This window comes from Salvelinus fontinalis, chromosome 31 (assembly GCF_029448725.1).
Source record: "Salvelinus fontinalis isolate EN_2023a chromosome 31, ASM2944872v1, whole genome shotgun sequence".
NCBI classification, from domain to species: domain Eukaryota; kingdom Metazoa; phylum Chordata; class Actinopteri; order Salmoniformes; family Salmonidae; genus Salvelinus; species Salvelinus fontinalis.
The window spans coordinates 3,495,475-3,520,799 of record NC_074695.1 but is presented as its reverse complement, the minus strand read 5'-3'; the positions used below and the strand labels follow the sequence as shown (position 1 = coordinate 3,520,799).

The following is a 25,325-nucleotide window of genomic DNA, read 5'->3' as shown; positions in this document are numbered from 1 at the left end:
CTAAAGGATATGTCTGTATACAGGAGTCTCTCTCTCTAAAGGATATGTCTGTATACAGGAGTCTCTCTCTCTCTAAAGGATATGTCTGTATACAGGAGTCTCTCTCCTCTCTCTCTCTCTAAAGGATATCTCAGTATATGTCAGTATACAGGAGTCTCTCTCTCTCTAAAGGATATGTCTGTATACAGGAGTCTCTCTCCTCTCTCTCTCTCTAAAGGATATCTCAGTATATGTCTGTATACAGGAGTCTCTCTCTCTCTAAAGGATATGTCTGTATACAGGAGTCTCTCTCCTCTCTCTCTCTCTAAAGGATATCTCAGTATATGTCAGTATACAGGAGTCTCTCTCTCTCTAAAGGATATGTCTGTATACAGGAGTCTCTCTCCTCTCTCTCTCTCTAAAGGATATCTCAGTATATGTCAGTATACAGGAGTCTCTCTCTCTCTAAAGGATATGTCTGTATACAGGAGTCTCTCTCCTCTCTCTCTCTCTAAAGGATATCTCAGTATATGTCAGTATACAGGAGTCTCTCTCTCTCTAAAGGATATGTCTGTATACAGGAGTCTCTCTCCTCTCTCTCTCTCTAAAGGATATCTCAGTATATGTCTGTATACAGGAGTCTCTCTCTCTCTGGGGAAATGCTGTGGTTGTTATTGTGCCTGCTGCTACTAAACATAGCCCCCTGAGCAAAGTTTAAAACACATACACAACGTTTAAAACACATACACAACGTTTAAAACACATACACAACGTTTAAAACACATACACAACGTTTAACCCCATTTATTTGTCTAGCCCCCGGGATAAATATCTCTTGTTACCGTCGGAAGTTGCTTTGTGAGATTTGCCCCAAGGGAGTGTTGTGAGATTGCAGAACACCAAAGAAGGAGAGCGAAGAAATGAAAGAGGATTTGTTCTCTTTACAGGACAGTTTCTTAAATTTCTTTTAGTTAGTAATTACAGGTATCTGTCTTTCTTCTCTCCCTCTCATGTCTTTAATTACAGGTGTGTCTGATCATTAACAACATATTGACTCAGAGCCAGAGAGACGCCAGCAGCCATGTTTTCCCTAAAACACACCCACCCATCTCTCCCTCTCTCTCTGTAGCCCAGAGGTTAGTGAATGTTTCCAGGTGATTCTCAGAAAGATACATTTAAATGAGAGGTATGGAAGTATTTATGGGACTTTATTCAATCTTATTAAATGCAAATTCCTTTTCCTAAATGGGTATGCATTGTTTATGACAACATTTGAACAAAGATGTTGCCCGGTCACTTGAAAAATAAGTAAAGTGTGTCTCTATTTCATTCCCATGGAACAACATTTAACATTTAAATACAGTGCTGTGAAAAAAAGTATTTGTCCCCTTTCTGATTTTCTATATTTTTGATACTGAATGTTATCAGATCTTCAACCAACACATAATATTAGATAAAGGAAGTCTGAGTTTACCAATAACAATAACAATTTAGACTTATTTTATTTATTTAATTAACAAAGTTACAGTATGCAACACCCAATTCAGCTTTGTGAAAAGTAATTGTTACACTCAATAACTGGTTGTGCCATCTTTGGCTGCAACTAAATCTTCCCGTAGTAGTTGATCAGTCTCTCACGTTGCTGTGTTTTGGCCCACTCTTCCATAGAGAACTGCTTTAACTCAGCCACATTTGTGGATTTTCAAGCACAAACTGCTCGTTTAAAGTCCTGCCTCAACATCTCAATTGGGATCAGGTCTGGACTTTGACTAGGTCCAAAATTTCAAATTTGTTCATTTTTAACCATTTTCATGTAGAATTGATTGTGTGTTTTGGTTCATTGCTGCATGACCCAGCTGTGCTTCAGTTTCAGCTCCCTGACAGATGGCCTGACATTCTCTGATCCAGAGCAGAATTCATGGTTCCTTCTATTAACTTCTACTTCCTCACAATCCCGGATCCGGGAGCAGTAAAAAAGCTGACTAGCATAGCCTAGCATAGCGTCACAAGTAAATACTAGCATCTAAATATCATTAAATCACAAGTCCAAGACACCAGATGAAAGATACACATCTTGTGAATCCAGCCATAATTTCTGATTTTTAAAATGTTTTACAGGGAAGACACAATATGTATTTCTATTAGCTAACCACGATAGCAAAAGACACAACTTTTTTTTCCCCAACATTTTTTTCCTGCATAGGTAGCTATCACAATTTCGACCAAATAAAGATATAAGTAGTTACTAACCAAGAAACAACTTCATCAGATGACAGTCTGATAACATATTTATTGTATAGCATATGTTTTGTTTGAAAAATGTGCATATTTCAGGTATAAATCAAAGTTTTACATTGCAGCCACCATCACAACTCTCACCAAAGCAACTAGAATAACTACAGAGACCAACGTGAATTACCTAAATACTCATCATAAAACATTTATGAAAAATACACAGCGTACAGCAAATGAAAGACAAAGATCTTGTGAATCCAGCCAATATTTCAGATTTTTTAAGTGTTTCACAGCGAAAACACAATATAGCATTATATTAGCTTACTACAATAGCCAACCACACAACAGCATTGATTCAAGCCAACAATAGCAATAACGAATAAACCAGCAAAAGATATAAATTTCTTCACTAACCTTCTCAAACTTCTTCAGATGACAGTCCTATAACATCATATTACACAATACATATAGAGTTTGTTCGAAAATGTGCATATTTAGCGGCACAAATCGTGGTTATACAATGAGAATAGTAGCCAAACTGCAAACAAAATGTCGAGAGAAATCTTGGGAGAGGCCCCTAATCTAATCAGTAACTAATCATAAACTTGACTAAAAAATACAGGTTGAACAGCAAATGAAAGATACATTAGTTCTTAATGCAACCGCTTGTGTTAGATTTTTAAAATGAACGTTACTACGACATACAGCGTGCGTTAAAGCGAGACCGCAACGAAATTAATGGCGGAATAGTAGTTTTACATTTTTTCAACAGAACAACGAATTAACATCATAAATAGTTCTCACTATTTGATGAGCTCCCATCAGAATCTTGGGCAAGTTGTCTTTTGTCCAGAGGAATCGTTGCTCGGTTGTAGATTGTCGCCTTCAACTTTGGAATCAGCAATAAACATTAGCCATGTAGCGAAGACGTGTCCAACTCACTATAACGCAGCACTAAGAAATATCCGAAAATCGCAATATACTGATATAAACTGATATAACTCGGTTTAAAATAACAACATTATGATGTCTAACACCTATATCGAATAAAATCAGAGCCGGATATATGTAAGGCCTATAACGAGAGCTTTTCAGAACGCAATCCTGAGGTCTGTCTTGCGTCATGGCGAAGGTTGAAAAGACTGCACCCCACGTTCCAAGCCCATTTATATGGCCTCAGATCTGCCTAGCAACTCCATTCCAATTCTCACTATTTGCTGACATCTAGGGGAAGGCGTATGCAGTGCATCTCGACCAATAGAAGACATGCAAATTAATAAACTGACCCCAGAACAGCCTGCCTGATTTCAGATTTCTCACTTCCTCACAGGAAAATGGCTCCAACTTGAGTTCTGTTTTACTCACAGATATAATTCAAACGGTTTTAGAAACTAGAGAGTGTTTTCTATCCAATAGTAATAATAATATGCATATTGTACGAGCAAGAATTGAGTACGAGGCAGTTTAATTTGGGAACGACATTTTTACAAAGTGAAAACAGCACCCCCTATTGAGAAAAGGCAAGTCGTCCAGGTCCTGAGGCAGCAAAGCATTCCCAGACCATCACACTACCACCAACCGGCCTCACAACCGCAGACCACGTGTAACCACGCCTGAGGGACGGTCTGAGACCAGCTAACCGGAAGAATTTTTGCAAAAATTGTCAGAAACCGTCTCGGGGAAGCTCATCTGCGTGCTCATCGTCCTCACCAGGGTCTTGACCTCAAATCACATGCACAGTGAAATGCCCATGGTGGGGTTATGGTCAGGTATGGTCAGGTCATGGTGGTGGTGGGGTTATGGTATGGGTAGGCATAAGCTACAGACAACGACCTTACAGTGAAATGCTTACTTACGAGCCCCTAACCAACAATGTAGTTAAAAAAATATATGGATAAGAATAAGACATAAAAGTAACAAGTCATTAACCTGTTGAGGATGGGGGCGCTGTTGTCACTATTTATGCTAATCGTGTAATTTTTGAAACGGCTTCCCACAAAATTCTTGATCGTACAATATGCATATTATTATTATTATTGGATAGAAAACAGTCTATAGTTTATATAGGAGTTGACATTTTGTCTCTAAGTGGAACAGAACCCATTCTGCAGCAATTTCCCTGACATGGAGTCAGATTTCAGAAATGTTGGCCCCTGATCTGGAGTCAGTTAAAAGGGCACTGTTATTGCTATGAGTATACGGACACTGCTTACGTCTTCCCCTGGATGCCTTTACGTGATGATGATTTGAATGGGGTCGATTGCGCGTTCACAGGCACTATAAATTAAAAAACCCTGTAGCTAGCAAGTCTTTTCTTGCTGCGTAATGCGCCTGGAGGACATCGACCCGCACTTGTTCCAAGCATTAGTGGAGGGAGTAATATTACTCTGGTCATGTTTCTACTCGTTATGGGAGTTAAAAACATCATAAGGTAGTTAATTTAAAGCGTTTTATAGCAATTTATATCCGTTTAGTGCGATTTTGGGACATTTATTTCTGAAACGCTGTGAATTGCTGGGCACGCTTCCAGTTCATCCCGAACGCAGTTGGCATTTCCACATGGCAAGAGGACAGCTTTCCACCAAAAGACGATTAGACCCAAGAAAGGATCCTTTGCCCAAGATACTGATGGAAGAACAGCTCAAAGTAGGACATTTTTATTATGATAAATCGTGTTTCTGTCGAAAAATGTTAGTGGCTTAGGACGCCATGTTTTTTGACGTAGCTTCGCTTGGCGCAAACTGTATTGAAAAGTAAGGATAATTTAAAAAATGTAATTCCGCGATTGTATTAAGAATTAAATTGTCTATCAATCCCTGTCCACCCTATATTTTTTAGTCACGTTTATGAGTATTTATGTATAAGAGTAGATCACTGTCTAATATGGCGCACGGACATTTTCTCACCAGCTGGGCTACATTTCACATTGTCTAACCATGATTTTGGTGGCTAAATATAAACATTTTCGATCAAACTCTATATGGATTGTGTAATATGATGTTACAGGAGTGTCATCTGAAGAATTCTGAGAAGGTTAGTGAAAAAATTAATATATTTTGGCGATGTTGACGTTATCGCTCACTTTGGCTAGAATCAATGCTGGGCTGCTATGTGCTATGTGCTATGCTAATATAACGATTTATTGTGTTTTCGCTGTAAGACACTTAGAAAATCTGAAATATTGTCTGTATTCACAGGATCTGTGTCTTTCGATTAGTGTATGCTGTGTATTTTTACGAAATGTTTGATGATTAGTAAGTAGGTAAACACGTTGCTCTAAGTAGTTTTTCTATTCCATTTGTGACGGTGGGTGCAATTGTAACCTATGCCATCTACCTGAAATATGCACTTTTTTCTAACAAAACCTATCCCATACCATAAATATGTTATCAGACTGTCATCTGATGAGTTTTTTTCTTGGTTAGGGGCTATAAATATCTTAGTTTAGCCGAATTGGTGATAGCTACTGGTGTTGGTGGACAAATAAAAGATGGTGGATTATGCTAATGTGTTTTTAGGTAATAGATGTACATCTTTACATATTGTGTCTTCCCTGTAAAACATTTTAAAAATCGGACATGTTGGCTGGATTCACAAGATCTGTGTCTTTGGACTTTAATGGACTTTAATGTGTGAAAGTTAAATATAAAAAAAAAAATTTTTTTTTGAATTTCGCGGCACTGGTTTTTCAGTGGGGGTGGGGGGGGAGTGCCGCTAGCGGCACCCTCATCCTAGACAGGTTAAAGAGCAGCAGTAAAATAACAATCGCGAGACTATATACAGGGGGTACCGGTACAGAGTCAATGTGCGGGGGCACCGGTTAGTTGATGTAATATGTACATGTAGGTAGAGTTATTAATTTAAAGTGATAGATATAGATGCATAGATAATAACAACAGAGAGTAGCAGCGGTGCAAAAGGGGGCGGATGGCAATGCAAATAGTCTGGGTAGCCATTTGATTAGGTGTTCAGGAGTCTTATGGCTTGGGGGGTAGAAGCTGTTTAGAAGCCTCTTGGACCTAGACTTGACACTCCGGTACCGCTTGCCGTGCGGTAGCAGAGAGAACAATCTATGACTAGGGTAGCTGGAGTCTTTGACAATTTTTAGGGCCTTTCTCTGACACCGCCTGGTATAGAGGTCCTGGATGGCAGGAAGCTTGTCCCCAGTGGTGTACTGAGCCGTGCGCACTACCCTCTGTAGTGCCTTGCGGTCGGAGGCCGAGCAGTTGCCGTACCAGGCAGTGATGCAACCAGTCAGGATGCTCTCGATGGTGCAGCTGTAGAACCTTTTGAGGATCTGAGGACCCATGTCAAATATCTTTAGTCTCCTGAGGGGAAATAGGTTTTGTCGTGTCCTCTTCACAACTGTCTTGGTGTGCTTGGACCATGTTAGTTTGTTGGTGAATGGGAGACCAAGGAACTTGAAGCTCTCAACCTGCTCCACTGCAGCCCCCTCGATGAGAATGGGGGCGTGCTCTGTCGTCCTTTTCCTGTTGTCCACAATCATCTCCTTAGTCTTGATCACGTTGAGGGAGAGGTTGTTGTCCTGGCACCACGCGGCCAGGTCTCTGACCTCCTCCTATAGGCTGTCTCATCGTTGTCTATGATCAGGCCTACCACTGTTGTGTCATCGGCAAACGTAGAAGGTGGTCCAGGGTTTCTGGGATAATGATGTTGATGAGACCAACCTTTCAAAGCACTTCATGACTACAGATGTGAGTGCTACGGGTCGGTAGTCATTTAGGCAGGTTACCTTAGTGTTCTTGGGCACAGGGACTATGGTGGTCTGCTTAAAACATGTTGGTATTACAGACTCAGACAGGGAGAGGTTGAAAATATCTGCTGCGGAGAGCGTGATCACACAGTCTTCCAGAACAGCTGGTGCTTTCGTGCATGTTTCGGTGTTATTTGCCTCGAAGCGAGCATAGAAGTAGTTTAGCTCGTCTGGTAGGCTCGTATCACTGGGCAGCTCGTGGCTGTGCTTCCCTTTGTAGTCTGTAATGGTTTACAGGCCCTGCCACATCCGACGAGCACCAGAGCCGGTGTAGTACAATTCAATCTTAGTCCTGTATTGATGCTTTCCCTGTTTAATGGTTCGACGGAGGGCAAAGCAGAATTTCTTATAAGCTTCCGGGTTAGAGTCCCGCTCCTTGAAAGCGGCAGCTCTAGCCTTTAGCTCAGTGCGGATGTTGCCTGTAATCCATGGCTTCTGGTTGGGGTATGTACGTACAGTCACTGGGGGGACGACGTCATCGATGCACTTATTGATGAAGCCAATGAGTGATGTGGTGTACTCCTCAATGCCGTTGGAGGAATCCCGGAACAGCTTAGCTTAGCATTCTGCTTCATCTGACCACTTTTTTATTGATCTAGTCACTGGTGCTTCCTGCTTTAATTTTTGCTTGTAAGCAGGATGGTTAGATTTGCCAAATGGAGGGGGGGGGGGGATTTGTACGCATCTCTGTGTGTGGACTGAAGGTGGTCCAGAGTTTTTTTCCCCTCTGGTTGCACATTTACCATGCTAATAGAAATTTGGTAAGACGGATTTAAGTTTCCCTCCATTAAAGTCCCCGGCCACTCTGGATGAGCGCTTTCCTGTTTGCTTTGGGCGGTATACAGCCCAAGCAAACAAGTCTGGTTCAAAGCAAACAAGTCTGGTTCATCCTTGGGAGTAATTTCCAAACACCTGAAGGTACCACGTTCATCTGTACAAACAATTGTACGCAAGTATTAACATCATGGGACCACGCAGCCGTCATACCGCTCAGGAAGGAGACATGTTCTGTCTCTTAGAGATGAACGTACTTTGGTGTGAAAAGTGTAAATCAATCCCAGAACAACAGCAAAGGACCTTGTGAAGATGCTGGAGGAAACAGGTACAAAAGTATCTCTGTCCACAGTAAAACGAGTCCTATATCGACATAACCTGAAAGGCCGATCAGCAAGGAAGAAGACACTGCTTCAAAACTGCCATAAAAAGCCAGACTACGGTTTGCAACTGCACATGGGGACAAAGATTGTACTTTTTGGTGAAATGTCCTCTGGTCTGATGAAAGAAAAATAGAACTGTTTGGCCATAATGACCATCGTTATGTTTGGAGGAAAAAGGGGGAGGCTTGCAAGCCGAAGAACACCATCCCAACCGTGAAGCACGGGGGTGGCAGCATCATGTTGTGGGGGTGCTTTGCTGCAAGAGGGACTGGTGCACTTCACAAAATAGATGGCATTGTGAGAAGAAAAATTATGTGAATATTTTGAAGCAACATCTCAAGACATCAGTCAGGAAGTTAAAGCTTGGTCGCAAATGGGTCTTCCAAATGGACAATGACCCCAAGCACACTTCCATTAATTAATCATTAGAATTTTGACATGTTTAAACCACACAGAGTATGGGGGGAGAGTAGAGGGGAGAGTAGAGTAGGGGAGGAGGGGGGGAGAGGAGTAGAGTGGGGGGAGGAGGGGGGGGAGTAGAGTGGGGGAGGAGGGGGGAGAGTAGAGTGGGGGAGGAGGGGGGACAGGAGTAGAGTCGGGGAGGAGGGGGGAGAGTAGAGTGGGGGAGAAGGGGAGAGAGAGGAGTAGAGTGGGGGAGGAGGGGGGAGAGAGGAGTAGAGTAGGGAGGAGGGGGGTGAGGAGTAGAGTGGGGGAGGAGGGGGGAGAGAGGAGTAGAGTGGGGGAGGAGGGGGGAGAGAGGAGTAGAGTGGGGGAGGAGGGGGGAGAGAGGGGTAGAGTGGGGGAGGAGGGGGGAGAGTGGAGTGGGGGAGGAGGGGGGACAGGAGTAGAGTCGGGGAGGAGGGGGGAGAGTAGAGTGGGGGAGGAGGGGAGAGAGAGGAGTAGAGTGGGGGAGGAGGGGGGGAGAGGAGTAGAGTGGGGGAGGAGGGGGTGAGGAGTAGAGTGGGGGAGGAGGGGGGAGAGAGGAGTAGAGTGGGGGAGGAGGGGGGTGAGGAGTAGAGTGGGGGAGGAGGGGGGAGAGAGGGGTAGAGTCGGGGAGGAGGGGGGAGAGTAGAGTGGGGGAGGAGGGGGGAGAGAAGAGTAGAGTGGGGGAGGAGGGGGGAGAGAGGAGTAGAGTCGGGGAGGAGGGGGGAGAGTAGAGTCGGGGAGGAGGGGGAGAGTAGAGTGGGGGAGGAGGGGGGAGAGGAGTAGAGTGGGGGAGGAGGGGGGAGAAGAGTAGATTGGGGGAGGAGGGGGGAGAGTAGAGTGGGGGAGGAGGGGGGAGAGAGGAGTAGAGTCGGGGAGGAGGGGGGAGAGTAGAGTGGGGGATGAGGGGGGAGAGTAGAGTGGGGGAGGAGGGGGGAGAGTAGAGTAAAACCTTGGATCATTGTTATACTAACTTCCGCGACGCATATAAGGCCCTCCCCCGCCCTCCTTTTGGAAAAGCTGACCACGACTCCATTTTGTTGCTTCCATCCTACAAACAGAAACTAAAACAACAAGCTCCCGCGCTCAGGTCTGTTCAACGCTGGTCCGACCAATCTGATTCCACGCTTCAAGACTGCTTCGATCACGCGGATTGGGATATGTTCCGCATTGCGTCCAGCAACAATATTGACGAATATGCTGATTCGGTGAGCGAGTTCATTAGAAAGTGCATTGACGATGTCGTACCCACAGCAACGATTAAAACATTCCCAAACCACAAACCGTGGATTGATGGCAGCATTCGTGTGAAACTGAAAGCGCGAACCACTGCTTTTAACCAGGGCAAGGTGACCGGAAACATGACCGAATACAAACAGTGTAGCTATTCCCTCCGCAGGGCAATCAAACAAGCTAAGTCCCTCGCAAGGCTGCAGGCCCACACGGCATTCCCAGCCGCGTCCTCAGAGCATGCGCAGACCAGCTGGCTGGTGTGTTTACGGACATATTCAATCAATCCTTATCCCAGTCTACTGTTCCCACATGCTTCAAGAGGGCAACCATTGTTCCTGTTCCCAAAAAAGCGAAGGTAACTGAGCTAAATGACTACCGCCCCGTAGCACTCACTTCTGTCATCATGAAGTGCTTTGAGAGACTAGTCAAGGACCATATCACCTCCACCCTACCGGACACCCTAGACCCACTCCAATTTGCTTACCGACCCAATAGGTCCACAGACGACGCAATCGCAACCACACTGCACACTGCCCTAACCCATCTGGACAAGAGGAATGTGAGAATGCTGTTCATCGACTACAGCTCAGCATTTAACACCATAGTACCATTAAAACTCGTAATCAAGCTCGAGACCCTGGGTCTCGACCCCGCCCTGTGCAACTGGGTCCTGGACTTCCTGACGGGCCGCCCCCAGGTGGTGAGGGTAGGTAACAACATCTCCACCCCGCTGATCCTCAACACTGGGGCCCCACAAGGGTGCGTTCTGAGCCCTCTCCTGTACTCCCTGTTCACCCACGACTGCGTGGCCATGCACGCCTCCAACTCAATCATCAAGTTTGCGGATGACACTACAGTGGTAGGCTTGATTACCAACAACGACGAGACGGCCTACAGGGAGGAGGTGAGGGCCCTTGGAGTGTGGTGTCAGGAAAATAACCTCACACTCAACGTCAACAAAACAAAGGAGATGATTGTGGACTTCAGGAAACAGCAGAGGGAGCACCCCCCTATCCACATCGACGGGGAAGTAGTGGAGAAGGTGGAAAGTTTTAAGTTCCTCGGTGTACACATCACGGACAAACTGAATTGGTCCACCCACACAGACAGCGTTGTGAAGAAGGCGCAATAGTGCCTCTTCAAGCTCAGAAGGCTGAAGAAATTCGGCTTGTCACCAAAAGCACTCACAAACTTCTACAGATGCACAATCGAGAGCATCCTGTCGGGCTGTATCACCGCCTGGTACGGCAACTGCTCCGCCCACAACCGTAAGGCTCTCCAGAGGGTAGTGAGGTCTGCACAACGCATCACCGGGGGCAAACTACCTGCCCTCCAGGACACCTACACCACCCGATGTCACAGGAAGGCCATAAAGATCATCAAGGACAACAACCACCCGAGCCACTGCCTGTTCACCCCGCTATCATCCAGAAGGCGAGGTCAGTACAGGTGCATCACTGCCTGTTCACCCCTCTATCATTCAGAAGGCGAGGTCAGTACAGGTGTATCACTACCTGTTCACCCCGCTATCATCCAGAAGGAGAGGTCAGTACAGGTGCATCACTGCCTGTTCACCCCGCTATCATCCAGAAGGAGAGGTCAGTACAGGTGCATCACTGCCTGTTCACCCCTCTATCATCCAGAAGGAGAGGTCAGTACAGGTGCATCACTGCCTGTTCACCCCACTATCATCCAGAAGGAGAGGTCAGTACAGGTGCATCACTGCCTGTTCACCCCGCTATCATCCAGAAGGCGAGGTCAGTACAGGTGCATCAAAGCAGGGACCGAGAGACTGAAAAACAGCTTCTATCTCAAGGCCACCAGACTGTTAAACAGACATCATTAACATTTAGTGGCCGCTGCCAACATACTGACTCAACTCCAGCCACTTTAATAATGGGAATTGGTGGAAATTATGTAAAAATGTACCACTAGCCACTTTAAACAATGCCACTTAATATAATGTTTACATACCCTACATTACTCACCTCATATGTATATACCGTACTCTATACCATCTACTGCATCTTGCCTATGCCGTTCTGTACCACCACTCATTCATATATCTTTATGTACATATTCTTTATCCCTTTACACTTGTGTGTATAAGGTAGTAGTTGTGGAATTGTTAGGTTAGATTACTCGTTGGTTATTACTGCATTGTCGGAACTAGAAGCACAAGCATTTCGCTACACTCGCATTAACATCTGCTAACCATGTGTATGTGACAATAACATTTGATTTGATTTGATTTGAGTGGGGGAGGAGGTGGGAGAGAGGAGTAGAGTGGGGGAGGGTGGGTGTAGAGAAGGGGGGAGTAGAGTGGGCGAGGAGGGGGGAGAGAGGAGTAGAGTGGGGGAGAGAGGAGGAGGGAGAGAGGAGTAGAGTGGGGGAGAGAGGAGGGGGGAGAGAGGAGTAGAGTGAGGGAGGAAAAGGACACGTAAGAAAAATATTTCTCTCTTGAAACATGTTAGTTTACTCCTGTTGTTTACCAGCATGTCACTGTTAGTCCTGTTGTTTACCAGCATGTCACTGTTAGTCCTGTTGTTTACCAGCATGTCACTGTTAGTCCTGTTGTTTACCAGCATGTCACTGTTAGTCCTGTTGTTTACCAGCATGTCACTGTTAGTCCTGTTGTTTACCAGCATATCACTGTTAGTCCTGTTGTTTACCAAGCATGTCACTGTTAGTCCTGTTGTTTACCAGCATGTCACTGTTAGTCCTGTTGTTTACCAGCATGTCACTGTTAGTCCTGTTGTTTACCAGCATGTCACTGTTAGTCCTGTTGTTTACCAGCATGTCACTGTTAGTCCTGTTGTTTACCAGCATGTCACTGTTAGTCCTGTTGTTTACCAGCATGTCACTGTTAGTCCTGTTGTTTACCAGCATGTCACTGTTAGTCCTGTTGTTTACCAGCATATCACTGTTAGTCCTGTTGTTTACCAAGCATGTCACTGTTAGTCCTGTTGTTTACCAGCATGTCACTGTTAGTCCTGTTGTTTACCAGCATGTCACTGTTAGTCCTGTTGTTTACCAAGCATGTCACTGTTAGTCCTGTTGTTTACCAGCATGTCACTGTTAGTCCTGTTGTTTACCAAGCATGTCACTGTTAGTCCTGTTGTTTACCAGCATGTCACTGTTAGTCCTGTTGTTTACCAAGCACGTCACTGTTAGTCCTGTTGTTTACCAGCATGTCACTGTTAGTCCTGTTGTTTACCAGCATGTCACTGTTAGTCCTGTTGTTTACCAGCATGTCACTGTTAGTCCTGTTGTTTACCAAGCACGTCACTGTTAGTCCTGTTGTTTACCAAGCACGTGCCAAATTAAATTGGACTTTACGAGCCATAACGTCCTAGTAAAGATATTGTATCTGTGAGCTACTCTCAGAAGCTCTGGTTCAATTTAAAACAGCAGGACTATCCGCTTCATACTCAGGTATCATATGAGCTACACTCTCTGGCTCAGTTTGAAGGTAGTGTTACCTGCAACACCTCTCCATACTACCTACCAGAGGAAGCAGGTTCCTCTCCATACTACCTACCAGAGGAAGCAGGTTCCTCTCCATACTACCTACCAGAGGAAGCAGGTTCCTCTCCATACTACCTACCAGAGGAAGCAGGTACACACACCACCTCTCCATACTACCTACCAGAGGAAGCAGGTACATACAACACCTCTCCATACTACCTACCAGAGGAAGCAGGTACACACACCACCTCTCCATACTACCTACCAGAGGAAGCAGGTACATACAACACCTCTCCATACTACCTACCAGAGGAAGCAGGTTCCTGTTCATACTACCTACCAGAGGAAGCAGGTACAAACAACACCTCTCCATACTACCTACCAGAGGAAGCAGGTACATACACCACCTCTCCATACTACCTACCAGAGGAAGCAGGTACATACAACACCTCTCCATACTACCTACCAGAGGAAGCAGGTTCCACTCCATACTACCTACCAGAGGAAGCAGGTTCCTCTCCATACTACCTACCAGAGGAAGCAGGTTCCTCTCCATACTACCTACCAGAGGAAGCATTCTATAACACACACAAGCCCCTGGGCAGCTCCTTCTCTCTAATCTCATATCAAAGCCGGCGTCTTTCAAAGCATCACCCTCAGGCCCATGCAGTGGAGGAGATCTTTGCAGGCTATACTCAGCCTTGTTTCAGGGTATTAAGTTAGGGGTCTGTTGATATCCCTCTAGTGGTGTGGGGACTATACTCGGCCTTGTCTCAGGGTAGTAAGTTGGTGGTCTGTTGATATCCCTCTAGTGGTGTGGGGACTATACTCAGCCTTGTCTCAGGGTAGTAAGTTAGGGCTCTGTTGATATCCCTCTAGTGGTGTGGGGACTATACTCAGCCTTGTCTCAGGGTAGTAAGTTAGTGGTCTGTTGATATCCCTCTAGTGGTGTGGGGACTATACTCAGCCTTGTCTCAGGGTAGTAAGTTGGTGGTCTGTTGATATCCCTCTAGTGGTGTGGGGGCTATACTCAGCCTTGTCTCAGGGTAGTAAGTTGGTGGTCTGTTGATATCTCTCTAGTGGTGTGGGGACTATACTCAGCCTTGTCTCAGGGTAGTTGGTGGTCTGTTGATATCCCTCTAGTGGTGTGGGGACTATACTCAGCCTTGTCTCAGGGTAGTTGGGGGTCTGTATATATCCCTCTAGTGGTGTGGGGACTACACTCAGCCTTGTCTCAGGGTAGTAAGTTAGTGGTCTGTTGATATCCCTCTAGTGGTGTGGGGACTATACTCAGCCTTGTCTCAGGGTAGTAAGTTGGTGGTCTGTTGATATCCCTCTAGTGGTGTGGGGACTATACTCAGCCTTGTCTCAGGGTAGTAAGTTAGGGGTCTGTTGATATCCCTCTAGTGGTGTGGGGACTATACTCAGCCTTGTCTCAGGGTAGTAAGTTAGTGGTCTGTTGATATCCCTCTAGTGGTGTGGGGACTATACTCAGCCTTGTCTCAGGGTAGTAAGTTAGGGGTCTGTTGATATCTCTCTAGTGGTGTGGGGACTATACTCCGCCTTGTCTCAGGGTAGTAAGTTGGTGGTCTGTTGATATCCCTCTAGTGGTGTGGGGACTATACTCAGCCTTGTCTCAGGGTAGTAAATTAGTGGTCTAATGATATCCCTCTAGTGGTTTGGGGACTATACTCAGCCTTGTCTCAGGGTAGTAAGTTAGTGGTCTGTTGATATCCCTCTAGTGGTGTGGGGACTATACTCAGCCTTGTCTCAGGGTAGTAAGTTGGTGGTCTGTTGATATCCCTCTAGTGGTGTGGGGACTATACTCAGCCTTGTCTCAGGGTAGTAAGTTAGGGGTCTGTTGATATCCCTCTAGTGGTGTGGGGACTATACTCAGCCTTGTCTCAGGGTAGTAAGTTAGTGGTCTGTTGATATCCCTCTAGTGGTGTGGGGACTATACTCAGCCTTGTCTCAGGGTAGTAAGTTAGTGGTCTGTTGATATCCCTCTAGTGGTGTGGGGACTATACTCGGCCTGGTGTCAGGGTAGTAAGTTAGGGGTCTGTTGATATCTCTCTAGTGGTGTGGGGACTATACTCGGCCTGGTGTCAGGGTAGTAAGTTAGGGGTCTGTTGATATCCCTCTAGTGGTGTGGGGACTATAGTCGGCCTGGTCTCAGGGTAGTAAGTTAGTGGTCTGTTGATATCCCTCTAGTGGTGTGGGGACTATACTCAGCCTTGTCTCAGGGTAGTTGGTGGTCTGTTGATATCCCTCTAGTGGTGTGGGGACTATACTCAGCCTTGTCTCAGGGTAGTAAGTTAGTGGTCTGTTGATATCCCTCTAGTGGTGTGGGGACTATACTCAGCCTTGTCTCAGGGTAGTAAGTTAGTGGTCTGTTGATATCCCTCTAGTGGTGTGGGGACTATACTAAGCCTGGTCTCAGGGTAGTAAGTTAGGGGTCTGTTGATATCCCTCTAGTGGTGTGGGGACTATACTCAGCCTTGTCTCAGGGTAGTAAGTTATTGGTCTGTTGATACCCCTCTAGTGGTGTGGGGACTATACTCAGCCTTGTCTCAGGGTAGTAAGTTAGTGGTTTGTTGATATCCCTCTAGTGGTTTGGGGACTATACTCAGCCTTGTCTCAGGGTAGTAAGTTAGTGGTTTGTTGATATCCCTCTAGTGGTTTGGGGACTATACTCAGCCTTGTCTCAGGGTAGTAAGTTAGGGGTCTGTTGATATGCCTCTAGTGGTGTGGGGGCTGTGCTTTGGCAAAGTGGGTGGGGTTATATCCTTCCTGTTTGGCCCTGTTCGGGGGTATCGTCGGACGGGGCCACAGTGTCCCCCCCCCCCCCCCTTGTCTCAGTCCCCAGTATTTATGCTGCAAAAGTCTATGTGCCAGGGGGCTGGGGTTAGTCTGTTATATCTGGTTACCCTGTCTCTCTCTCTCTGTCTCTCTCTCTCTACCTGGCCTGATGACTCCTGACTGTCCCCTGTCCATCTGGTCGTGCTGATGAGACTAGGGAACCCTGACCTGCTCACCGGACGTGCTGTTGTCGACTCTCTCTCTAGGGGAGGGGAGGACGGTTCATCATAACGGCTGGAATAATTCAATGGAATGATATCCTCCACATCAAAGACGCGGTGGTTGACACCACTCCGTTATGAGCTGTCCTCCCCTCAGCAGCCTCCACTGGATCAGGCCTTAATAATGTCATCATCTCCTCTGGCAAAGCCAGAAAGGGACTGGCCACCCCTCCGAGCCTGGTTCCTCTCTAAGTTTCTTCCTAAGTTCTTGTCTTCCTTGCCCTTGTGTTTCCACGTCTGCGTTGCTTATTGTTTGGTGACATCGGCTGATATAAAAAACCTTCAGAAATAAATGTTATTTGATGACACACACACACACACACACACACACACACACACACACACACACACACACACACACACACACACACACACACACACACACACACACACACACACACACACACACACACACCCTTCTAGTTGCTTAAAGTAACAATTCCCTTCATAAATCACAAAGGAATATATTATAGAAGTTCTGAAAACTGCTGTTCTGATTCTTGAGTTGTTACAACAGAGACACAGAGAAAGATGTCGGGACGTTTGAGCCCGTGTGTCCTGTTGTGTTTATAAACGGACGGATCCGTCCACCTCTGACCCCCTCTAGAGGTCACCTGATGTCCTACAGTCTGTCCACCTCTGATCCCCTCTAGAGGTCACCTCATGTCATACAGTCTGTCCAACTCTGACCCCCTCTAGAGGTCACCTGATGTCCTACAGTCTGTCCACCTCTGATCCCCTCTAGAGGTCACCAGATGTCCTACAGTCTGTCCACCTCTGATCCCCTCTAGAGGTCACCTGGTGTCCTACAGTCTGTCCACCTCTAGAGATCACCTGATGTCCTACAGTCTGTCCACCTCTAGAGGTCACCTGATGTCCTACAGTCTGTCCACCTCTGATCCCCTCTAGAGGTCACCTGATGTCCTACAGTCTGTCCACCTCTGATCCCCTCTAGAGGTCACCTGATGTCCTACAGTCTGTCCACCTCTAGAGGTCACCTGATGTCCTACAGTCTGTCCATCTCTAGAGGTCACCTGATGTCCTACAGTCTGTCCACCTCTGATCCCCTCTAGAGGTCACCTGATGTCCTACAGTCTGTCCACCTCTAGAGGTCACCTGATGTCCTACAGTCTGTCCACCTCTGAACCCCTCTAGAGGTCACCTGATGTCCTACAGTCTGTCCACCTCTGATCCCCTCCAGAGGTCACCTGATGTCCTACAGTCTGTCCACCTCTAGAGGTCACCTGATGTCCTACAGTCTGTCCACCTCTGACCCCCTCTAGAGGTCACCTGATGTCCTTCAGTCTGTCCACCTCTGACCCCCTCTAGAGGTCACCTGATGTCCTACAGTCTGTCCACCTCTGATCCCCTCTAGAGGTCACCTGATGTCCTACAGTCTGTCCACCTCTGACCCCCTCTAGAGGTCACCTGATGTCCTACAGTCTGTCCAACTCTGACCCCCTCTAGAGGTCACCTGATGTCCTACAGTCTGTCCACCTCTGATCCCCTCTAGAGGTCACCTGATGTCCTACAGTCTGTCCACCTCTAGAGATCACCTGATGTCCTACAGTCTGTCCACCTCTAGAGGTCACCTGATGTCCTACAGTCTGTCCACCTCTGATCCCCTCTAGAGGTCACCTGATGTTCTACAGTCTGTCCACCTCTGATCCCCTCTAGAGGTCACCTGATGTCCTACAGTCTGTCCACCTCTAGAGGTCACCTGATGTCCTACAGTCTGTCCATCTCTAGAGGTCACCTGATGTCCTACAGTCTGTCCACCTCTGATCCCCTCTAGAGGTCACCTGATGTCCTACAGTGTGTCCACCTCTAGAGGTCACCTGATGTCCTACAGTCTGTCCACCTCTGATCCCCTCTAGAAGTCACCTGATTTCCTAAAGTCTGTCCACCTCTAGAGGTCACCTGATGTCCTACAGTCTGTCCACCTCTGAACCCCTCTAGAGGTCACCTGATGTCCTACAGTCTGTCCACCTCTGATCCCCTCCAGAGGTCACCTGATGTCCTACAGTCTGTCCACCTCTAGAGGTCACCTGATGTCCTACAGTCTGTCCACCTCTGACCCCCTCTAGAGGTCACCTGATGTCCTACAGTCTGTCCACCTCTGACCCCCTCTAGAGGTCACCTGATGTCCTACAGTCTGTCCACCTCTGATCCCCTCTAGAGGTCACCTGATGTCCTACAGTCTGTCCACCTCTGACCCCCTCTAGAGGTCACCTGATGTCCTACAGTCTGTCCAACTCTGACCCCCTCTAGAGGTCACCTGATTTCCTACAGTCTGTCCACCTCTGATCCCCTCTAGAGGTCACCAGATGTCCTACAGTCTGTCCACCTCTGATCCCCTCTAGAGGTCACCTGATGTCCTACAGTCTGTCCACCTCTAGAGGTCACCTGATGTCTGTTTGACAGCCCCTCTAAATAGGTATGTATCGATACATACTGTGGTGTATTTACAGGTAAGTAGTTAGGTGGCTGAGGGGTTGGGTAGAGGGGGTAGGGTAGAGGGGGTAGGGTAGAGGGGGTAGGGGGGATGGGGGAGGGGGTAGGGGGTAGGGTAGATATAGATACATACTGTAGTGTACTTACAGGTAAGTAGTTAGGTGGCTGAGGGGTAGGGGAGAGGGGTAGGGGAGAGGGGGTAGAGGGGATAGGGGGTAGGGTAGAGGGGGTAGGGTAGATATAGATACATACTGTAGTGTACTTACAGGTAAGTAGTTAAGTGGCTGAGGGGTAGGGTAGAGGGGGTAGGGGGTAGGGGAGAGGGGTAGGGGAGAGGGGGTAGAGGGGGTAGGGGAGAGGGGTAGGGTAGAGGGGGTAGGGTAGAGGGGGTAGGGTAGATATAGATACATACTGTAGTGTACTTACAGGTAAGTAGTTAGGTGGCTGAGGTTGTCAGGTACAGCTGATAGTCCCAGTTCAGAACAGTCCGCCAGAACAAAGATACCATCCTCCTCACACTGACACGGCGAAGGGCACAGTCCTGCCCCCAATGAGTCCTTCTGCCCCTCGCGCCCGTATCCCAACACACCCCACGACCAGCACAGCACCATCAACACACACAGCATCTCTCTTTCTCGCTCTCTCTGTCTGTCAGTCTCTCTCTCTCTCTCTGTCAGTCTCTCTCTCTCTCTCTCTGTCAGTCTCTCTCTCTCTCTGTCAGTCTCGTCAGTCTCTCCAGTCTCTCTGTCAGTCTCTCCAGTCTCCCTGTCAGTCTATCCAGGCTTGTCAGTCTCTCTCTCTCTCTGTCAGTCTCTCCAGGCTTGTCAGTCTCTCTCTCTCTGTCAGTCTCTCCAGGCTTGTCAGTCTCTCTCTCTCTCTGTCAGTCTCTCCAGTCTTGTCAGTCTCTCTCTCTCTCTCTCTCTCTCTCTCTCTCTCTGTCAGTCTCTCTCTCTCTCTGTCAGTCTCTCTCTCTCTCTGTCAGTCTCTCCAGGCTTGTCAGTCTCTCTCTCTCTGTCAGTCTCTCCAGGCTTGTCAGTCTCTCTCTCTGTCAGTCTCTCCAGGCTTGTCAGCCTATCTCTCTCTCTGTCAGTCTCTCCAGGCTTGTCAGTCTCTCTCTCTCTGTCAGTCTCTCCAGGCTTGTCAGTCTCTCTCTCTCTCTGTCAGTCTCTCCAGGCTTGTCAGTCTCTCTCTCTCTCTGTCAGTCTCTCCAGGCTTGTCAGTCTCTCTCTCTCTGGTCCAGTGTGTATACCAGTCAACAGTTAGGTCCCATAGTTTGCATAACAAATCTCTTGGTTGCCTTCTCTCTCTCTGCTCTGTCTCTTCTCTTCTTCTGTATCAATCTGCCTCCCACCTCTCTCTCTCTCTCTCTCTCTCTCTCTTGAAACATGTACCTATTGTATAGTGAGTTCATCAGCTCTGAATGGGCTGTGCTGATTGGCTCGAAGTTTTGGAGCTGGGCCGGAACATTTCAGATGAGGGGAGGGGCCTAGATCCCTTTCTCTTTGAGTCTGGGAGGGAGAAAATAGGAAGAAGAGGGGAACGGAGAGCAGTGGGGAGGAGGGGAAGAGAGAGGAGTGGGGAGGAGGGTAGCTGTACAGTAGACTAGGGTGGAGGTGGTGAGAGGTGAGTGAGAGGTGAGTGAGATGTGGGTGAGATGGGGGTGTGGGGTGAGAGGGGGGTGAGAGGGGGGTGAGAGGGGGGTGAGAGGGGGTGAGAGGGGGGTGAGATGGGGGTGAGATGGGGGTGAGAGGGGGGTGAGAGGTGGGTGAGATGGGGGTGCAAGGTGGGTGAGATGGGGTGAGATGGGGGTGTGAGGTGAGAGGGGGGTGAGATGGGGGTGAGAGGGTGGTGAGATGGGGGTGAGAGGGGGGTGAGAGGTGGGTGAGATGGGGGTGAGAGGTGGGTGAGAGGGGGGTGAGATGGGGGTGTGGGGTGAGAGGGGGGTGAGATGGGGGTGAGAGGTGGGTGAGAGGGGGGTGAGATGGGGGTGTGGGGTGAGAGGGGGGTGAGATGGGGGTGTGGGGTGAGAGGGGGGTGAGATGGGGGTGTGGGGTGAGAGGTGGGTGAGATGGGGGTGTGGGGTGAGAGGTGGGTGAGATGGGGGTGAGAGGGGGTGAGATATGGGTGAGATGGGGGTGAGATGGGGGTGAGATGGGGGTGAGATGGGTGAGAGGGGGGTGAGAGGGGGGTGAGATGGGGGTGAGATGGGGGTGAGAGGGGGGTGAGATGGGTGAGATGGGGGTGAGATGGGTGAGATGGGGTGAGATGGGTGAGATGGGGGTGAGATGGGGGTGAGATGGGGGGTGAGATGGGGGTGAGAGGTGGGTGTGGGGTGAGAGGTGGGTGTGGGGTGAGATGGGGGTGAGATGGGGGTGAGATGGGGGTGAGAGGTGGGTGTGGGGTGAGAGGTGGGTGAGAGGTGGGTGAGATGGGGGTGAGAGGTGGGTGTGGGGTGAGATGGGTGAGAGGTGGGTGAGATGGAGGTGTGGGGTGAGAGGTGGGTGTGGGGTGAGATGGGTGAGAGGTGGGTGTGGGGTGAGAGGTGGGTGAGAGGTGGGTGAGATGGGGGTGAGAGGTGGGTGTGGGGTGAGAGGTGGGTGAGATGGAGGTGTGGGGTGAGAGGTGGGTGAGATGGGGGTGAGATGGGGGTGAGATGGGGGTGAGAGGTGGGTGTGGGGTAAGAGGTGGGTGAGATGGAGGTGTGGGGTGAGAGGTGGGTGTGGGGTGAGAGGTGGGTGAGAGGTGGGTGAGATGGAGGTGAGATGGGGGTGAGATGGGGTGAGATGGGGATGAGATGGGGGTGTGGGGTGAGAGGTGGGTGAGATGGGGTGAGATGGGGTTGAGGGGGTGAGATGGGGTGAGAGGTGGGCACACACACACACCACTTAGTGGGTGGGGTTATATCCTGGCCCTCTCCGGGGGTATTGTCGGACAGGGCCACAGTGTCTCCCGACCCCTCCTGTCTCAGCCTCCAGTATTTATGCTGCAGTAGTTTATGTGTCGGGGGGCTAGGGTCAGTCTGTTATATCTGGAGTACTTCTCCTGTCTTATCCGGTGTCCTGTGTGAATTTAAGTATGCTCTCTCTAATTCTCTCTCTTTCTTTCTCTCTCTCGGAGGACCTGAGCCCTAGGACCATGCCTCAGGACTACCTGGCCTGATGACTCCTTGCTGTTCCCAGTCCACCTGGCCGTGCTGCTGCTCCAGTTTCAACAGTTCTTCCTGCGGCTATGGAACCCTGACCTGTTCACCGGACGTGCTACCTGTCCCAGACCTGCTGTTTTCAACTCTCTAGGGACAGCAGGAGCGGTAGAGATACTCTCAATGATCGGCTATGAAAAGCCAACTGACATTTATTCCTGAGGTGCTGACTTGTTGCACCCTCGACAACTACTGTGATTATTATTATTTGACCATGCTGGTCATTTATGAACATTTGAACATCTTGGCCATGTTCTGTTATAATCTCCACCCGGCACAGCCAGAAGAGGACTGGCCACCCCTCATAGCCTGGTTCCTCTCTAGGTTTCTTCCTAGGTTTTGTCCTTTTCTAGGGAGTTTTTCCTAGCCACCGTGCTTCTACACCTGCATTGCTTGCTGTTTTGGGGTTTTAGGCTGGGTTTCTGTACAGCACTTTGTGAAATCTGCTGATGTAAGAAGGGCTTTATAAATACACTTGATTGACCTACAGACTAGATATACCTGAGTGCTCCTTCAAGTGCTGCCTCCCGCTTTCTGAGTACTAGCCCCAGGTAGCCTGGCTGAGCATACTCAGATGTGTGTGTGTGTGTGTGTGTGTGTGTGTGTGTGTGTGTGTGTGTGTGTGTGTGTGTGTGTGTGTGTGTGTGTGTGTGTGTGTGTGTGTGTGTGTGTGTGTGTGTGTGTGTGTGTGTGTGTGTGTGTGTGTGTGTGTGTGTGTGTGTGTGTGTGTGTGTGTGTGTGTGTGTGTGTGTGTGAGAGAGAGAGAGGCAGGTAACTGCTTGTCTTTGTGTTTTTCAGACTACCGTTGCTTAGTTAGGAAGTGGAGAGAGGGGGGGTTATTCCTTTGATCCAGCATGTTGGATTAAGGGGGGTGTGTGTGTGTGTGTGTGTGTGTGTGTGTATTTAGTTCTTGTACTGAGGTACAAAAAACAACCCCTAAAGCTGAATACTGAATGTATTTTTATTCAACTTGGTAAGTCAGTGGGTTAACTGCCTTGTTCAGGGGCAGAATGACAGATTTTGACCTTGTCAGCTCAGGGATTCGATCTTGCAACCTTTCGGTTACTAATCCAACGCTATAACCACTAGGCTACTTGCCGCCCCAGGTGGTACAGGTGGGTACAGTGTGTTGAGAGGAGTGGAGACCAAAAAAAGGTCCAGTCACCAGGACCACAAACACAAATTCCATCTAGACACCATTCCACTAGAGCACACAAACAACGATACATACCTCGGCCTAAACATCAGCCCCACAGGTACCTTCCACAAAGCTGTGAACGAGCTGAGAGAGAAGAAGAGCCGTCCATGCCATCAAAAGGAACATAGGAGAGAGAGAGAGAGAGAGAGAGAGAGAGAGAGAGAGAGAGAGAGAGAGAGAGAGAGAGAGAGAGAGAGAGAGAGAGAGAGAGAGAGAGATTTCACAAAATGGGACAATCTGTAATGGCGGTCCTCCTCCTCTTCTACCGAAAAGGAGGAGTAGTTATCGAACCAAGGCGCAGTGGAGTTTGAACACATAATTTATTAAAGAAAACACGAACTTGACTAAACTAACAAAACAACAAACGGTGTAGACAGACCTAGACGACGAACTTACATAAAACAAGAAGAACGCACGAATAGGAAACATAGGCAACACAAACCGAACAAACCGTAAACAGTCCCGTATGGTGCAAACATATTCACAGACACGGAAGACAATCACCCACAACGAACACTGTGAAAACGCCTACCTAAATATGACTCTTAATTAGAGGAACGCCAAACACCTGCCTCTAATTAAGAGCCATACCAGGCAACCCAATAAACCAACACAGAAACAGAAAACATAGAATGCCCACCCAACCTCACGTCCTGACCAACTAACACATATAACAAACTAACAGAAATAGGTCAGGAACGTGACATAACCCCCCCCATAAGGTGCGAACTCTGGGCGCACCAGCACAAAGTCTAGGGGAGGGTCTGGGTGGGCATCTGACCACGGTGGTGGCTCAGGCTCCGGGCGAGGTCCCCACCCCACCATAGTCAATCCCAGCCTCCATCTCCCCCTAAAAATGTCCACCCATATCTTACCCCCACAAAATCCTCTTGGTAACATCCATGACAGGGACAGCACCGGGACAGAGGGATAGATCAAGACAGAGGAATAGCACAAGACAGAGGGATAGATCAGAATATAGAGGTAGATCAGGATAGAGAGGGAGATCAGGATAGAGGGGCAACTCCGGACTGAAAGGCAGCTCCGGACAGAGAGACAGCTCTGGACTGAGGGGCAGTTCTGGGTATATAGCCGTTTCTGGCTGAAGGGCAGCTCATGGCTGACTGACGGATCTGGACGCTCATGGCAGGCTGACGGCTCTCGACGCTCATGGCTGGCTGAAGGCTCTGGACGCTCATGGCTCACTGACGGCTCTCGACGCTCATGGCTGGCTGACGGCTCTCGACGCTCATGGCTGGCTGACGGCTCTGGACGCTCATGGCTCTCTGACGGCTCTGGCTGCTCATGGCTCGCTGGCGGCTCTGGCAGATCCTGTCTGGCTGGCGGCTCTGGCAGATCCTGTCTGGCTGGCGGCTCTGGCAGATCCTGTCTGGTTGGCGGCTCTGGCAGATCCTGTCTGGTTGGCGGCTCTGGCAGATCCTGTCTGGTTGGCGGCTCTGGCAGATCCTGTCTGACGGACGGCTCTAGCGGCTCCTGTCTGGCGGGCGGCTCTAGCGGCTCCTGTCTGGCGGACGGCTCTGTAAGCTCATGGCAGACGGGCGGCTTTGCAGGCTCATGGCAGACGGGCGGCTTTGCAGGCTCATTGCAGACGGATGGCTCAGACGGCGCTGGGGAGACGGATGGCTCAGATGGCGCTGGGGAGACGGATGGCTCAGATGGCGCTGGGGAGACGGATGGCTCAGATGGCGCTGGGGAGACGGATGGCTCTGGCCGGATAAGGCGCACTGTAGACCTGGTGCGTGGTGCCGGAACTGGAGGCACCGGGCTAAGGACACGCACCTTCATACTAGTGCGGGGAGCAGGGACAGGGCACACTGGACTCTCAAAGCCTACTCTATACCTGGTGCGTGGTACCGGCACTGGTGGCACCGGGCTGAGGGCAAGCACATCAGGATTAGTAGGGGGAGAAGAAACAGTGTGTACAGGGCTCTGGAAACGCACAGGAGGCTTAGTGCGTGGTGTAGGCACTGTAGGTACTAGGCTGGGGCGGGGAGGTGGCGCCGGAAATACCGGACCGTGAAGGCGTACTGGCTCTCTTGAGCATTGAGCCTGCCCAACCTTACCTGGTTGAATGCTCCCGGTCGCCCGACCAGTGCGGGGAGGT

General features: G+C 48.8%; 1 protein-coding gene across 1 annotated transcript in view; it reads right to left on the bottom strand.

Annotated features, from left to right (window-relative positions):
• Nucleotides 1–19,429, bottom strand: part of LOC129829431 (leucine-rich repeat-containing G-protein coupled receptor 6) — a 132,779-nt gene extending 113,350 nt beyond the window's left edge. Inside the window, exons 1-3 of the mRNA XM_055891124.1 lie at nt 19,230–19,429; nt 13,030–13,058; nt 7,177–7,195 (exon numbers count right to left, since the gene is read on the bottom strand). Coding sequence (XP_055747099.1) covers nt 7,177–7,195; nt 13,030–13,058; nt 19,230–19,429 — 248 coding nt within the window. The remainder of the gene's footprint in view (nt 1–7,176; nt 7,196–13,029; nt 13,059–19,229) is intronic.
• Between the last annotated feature and the right edge of the window lie 5,896 nt (nt 19,430–25,325).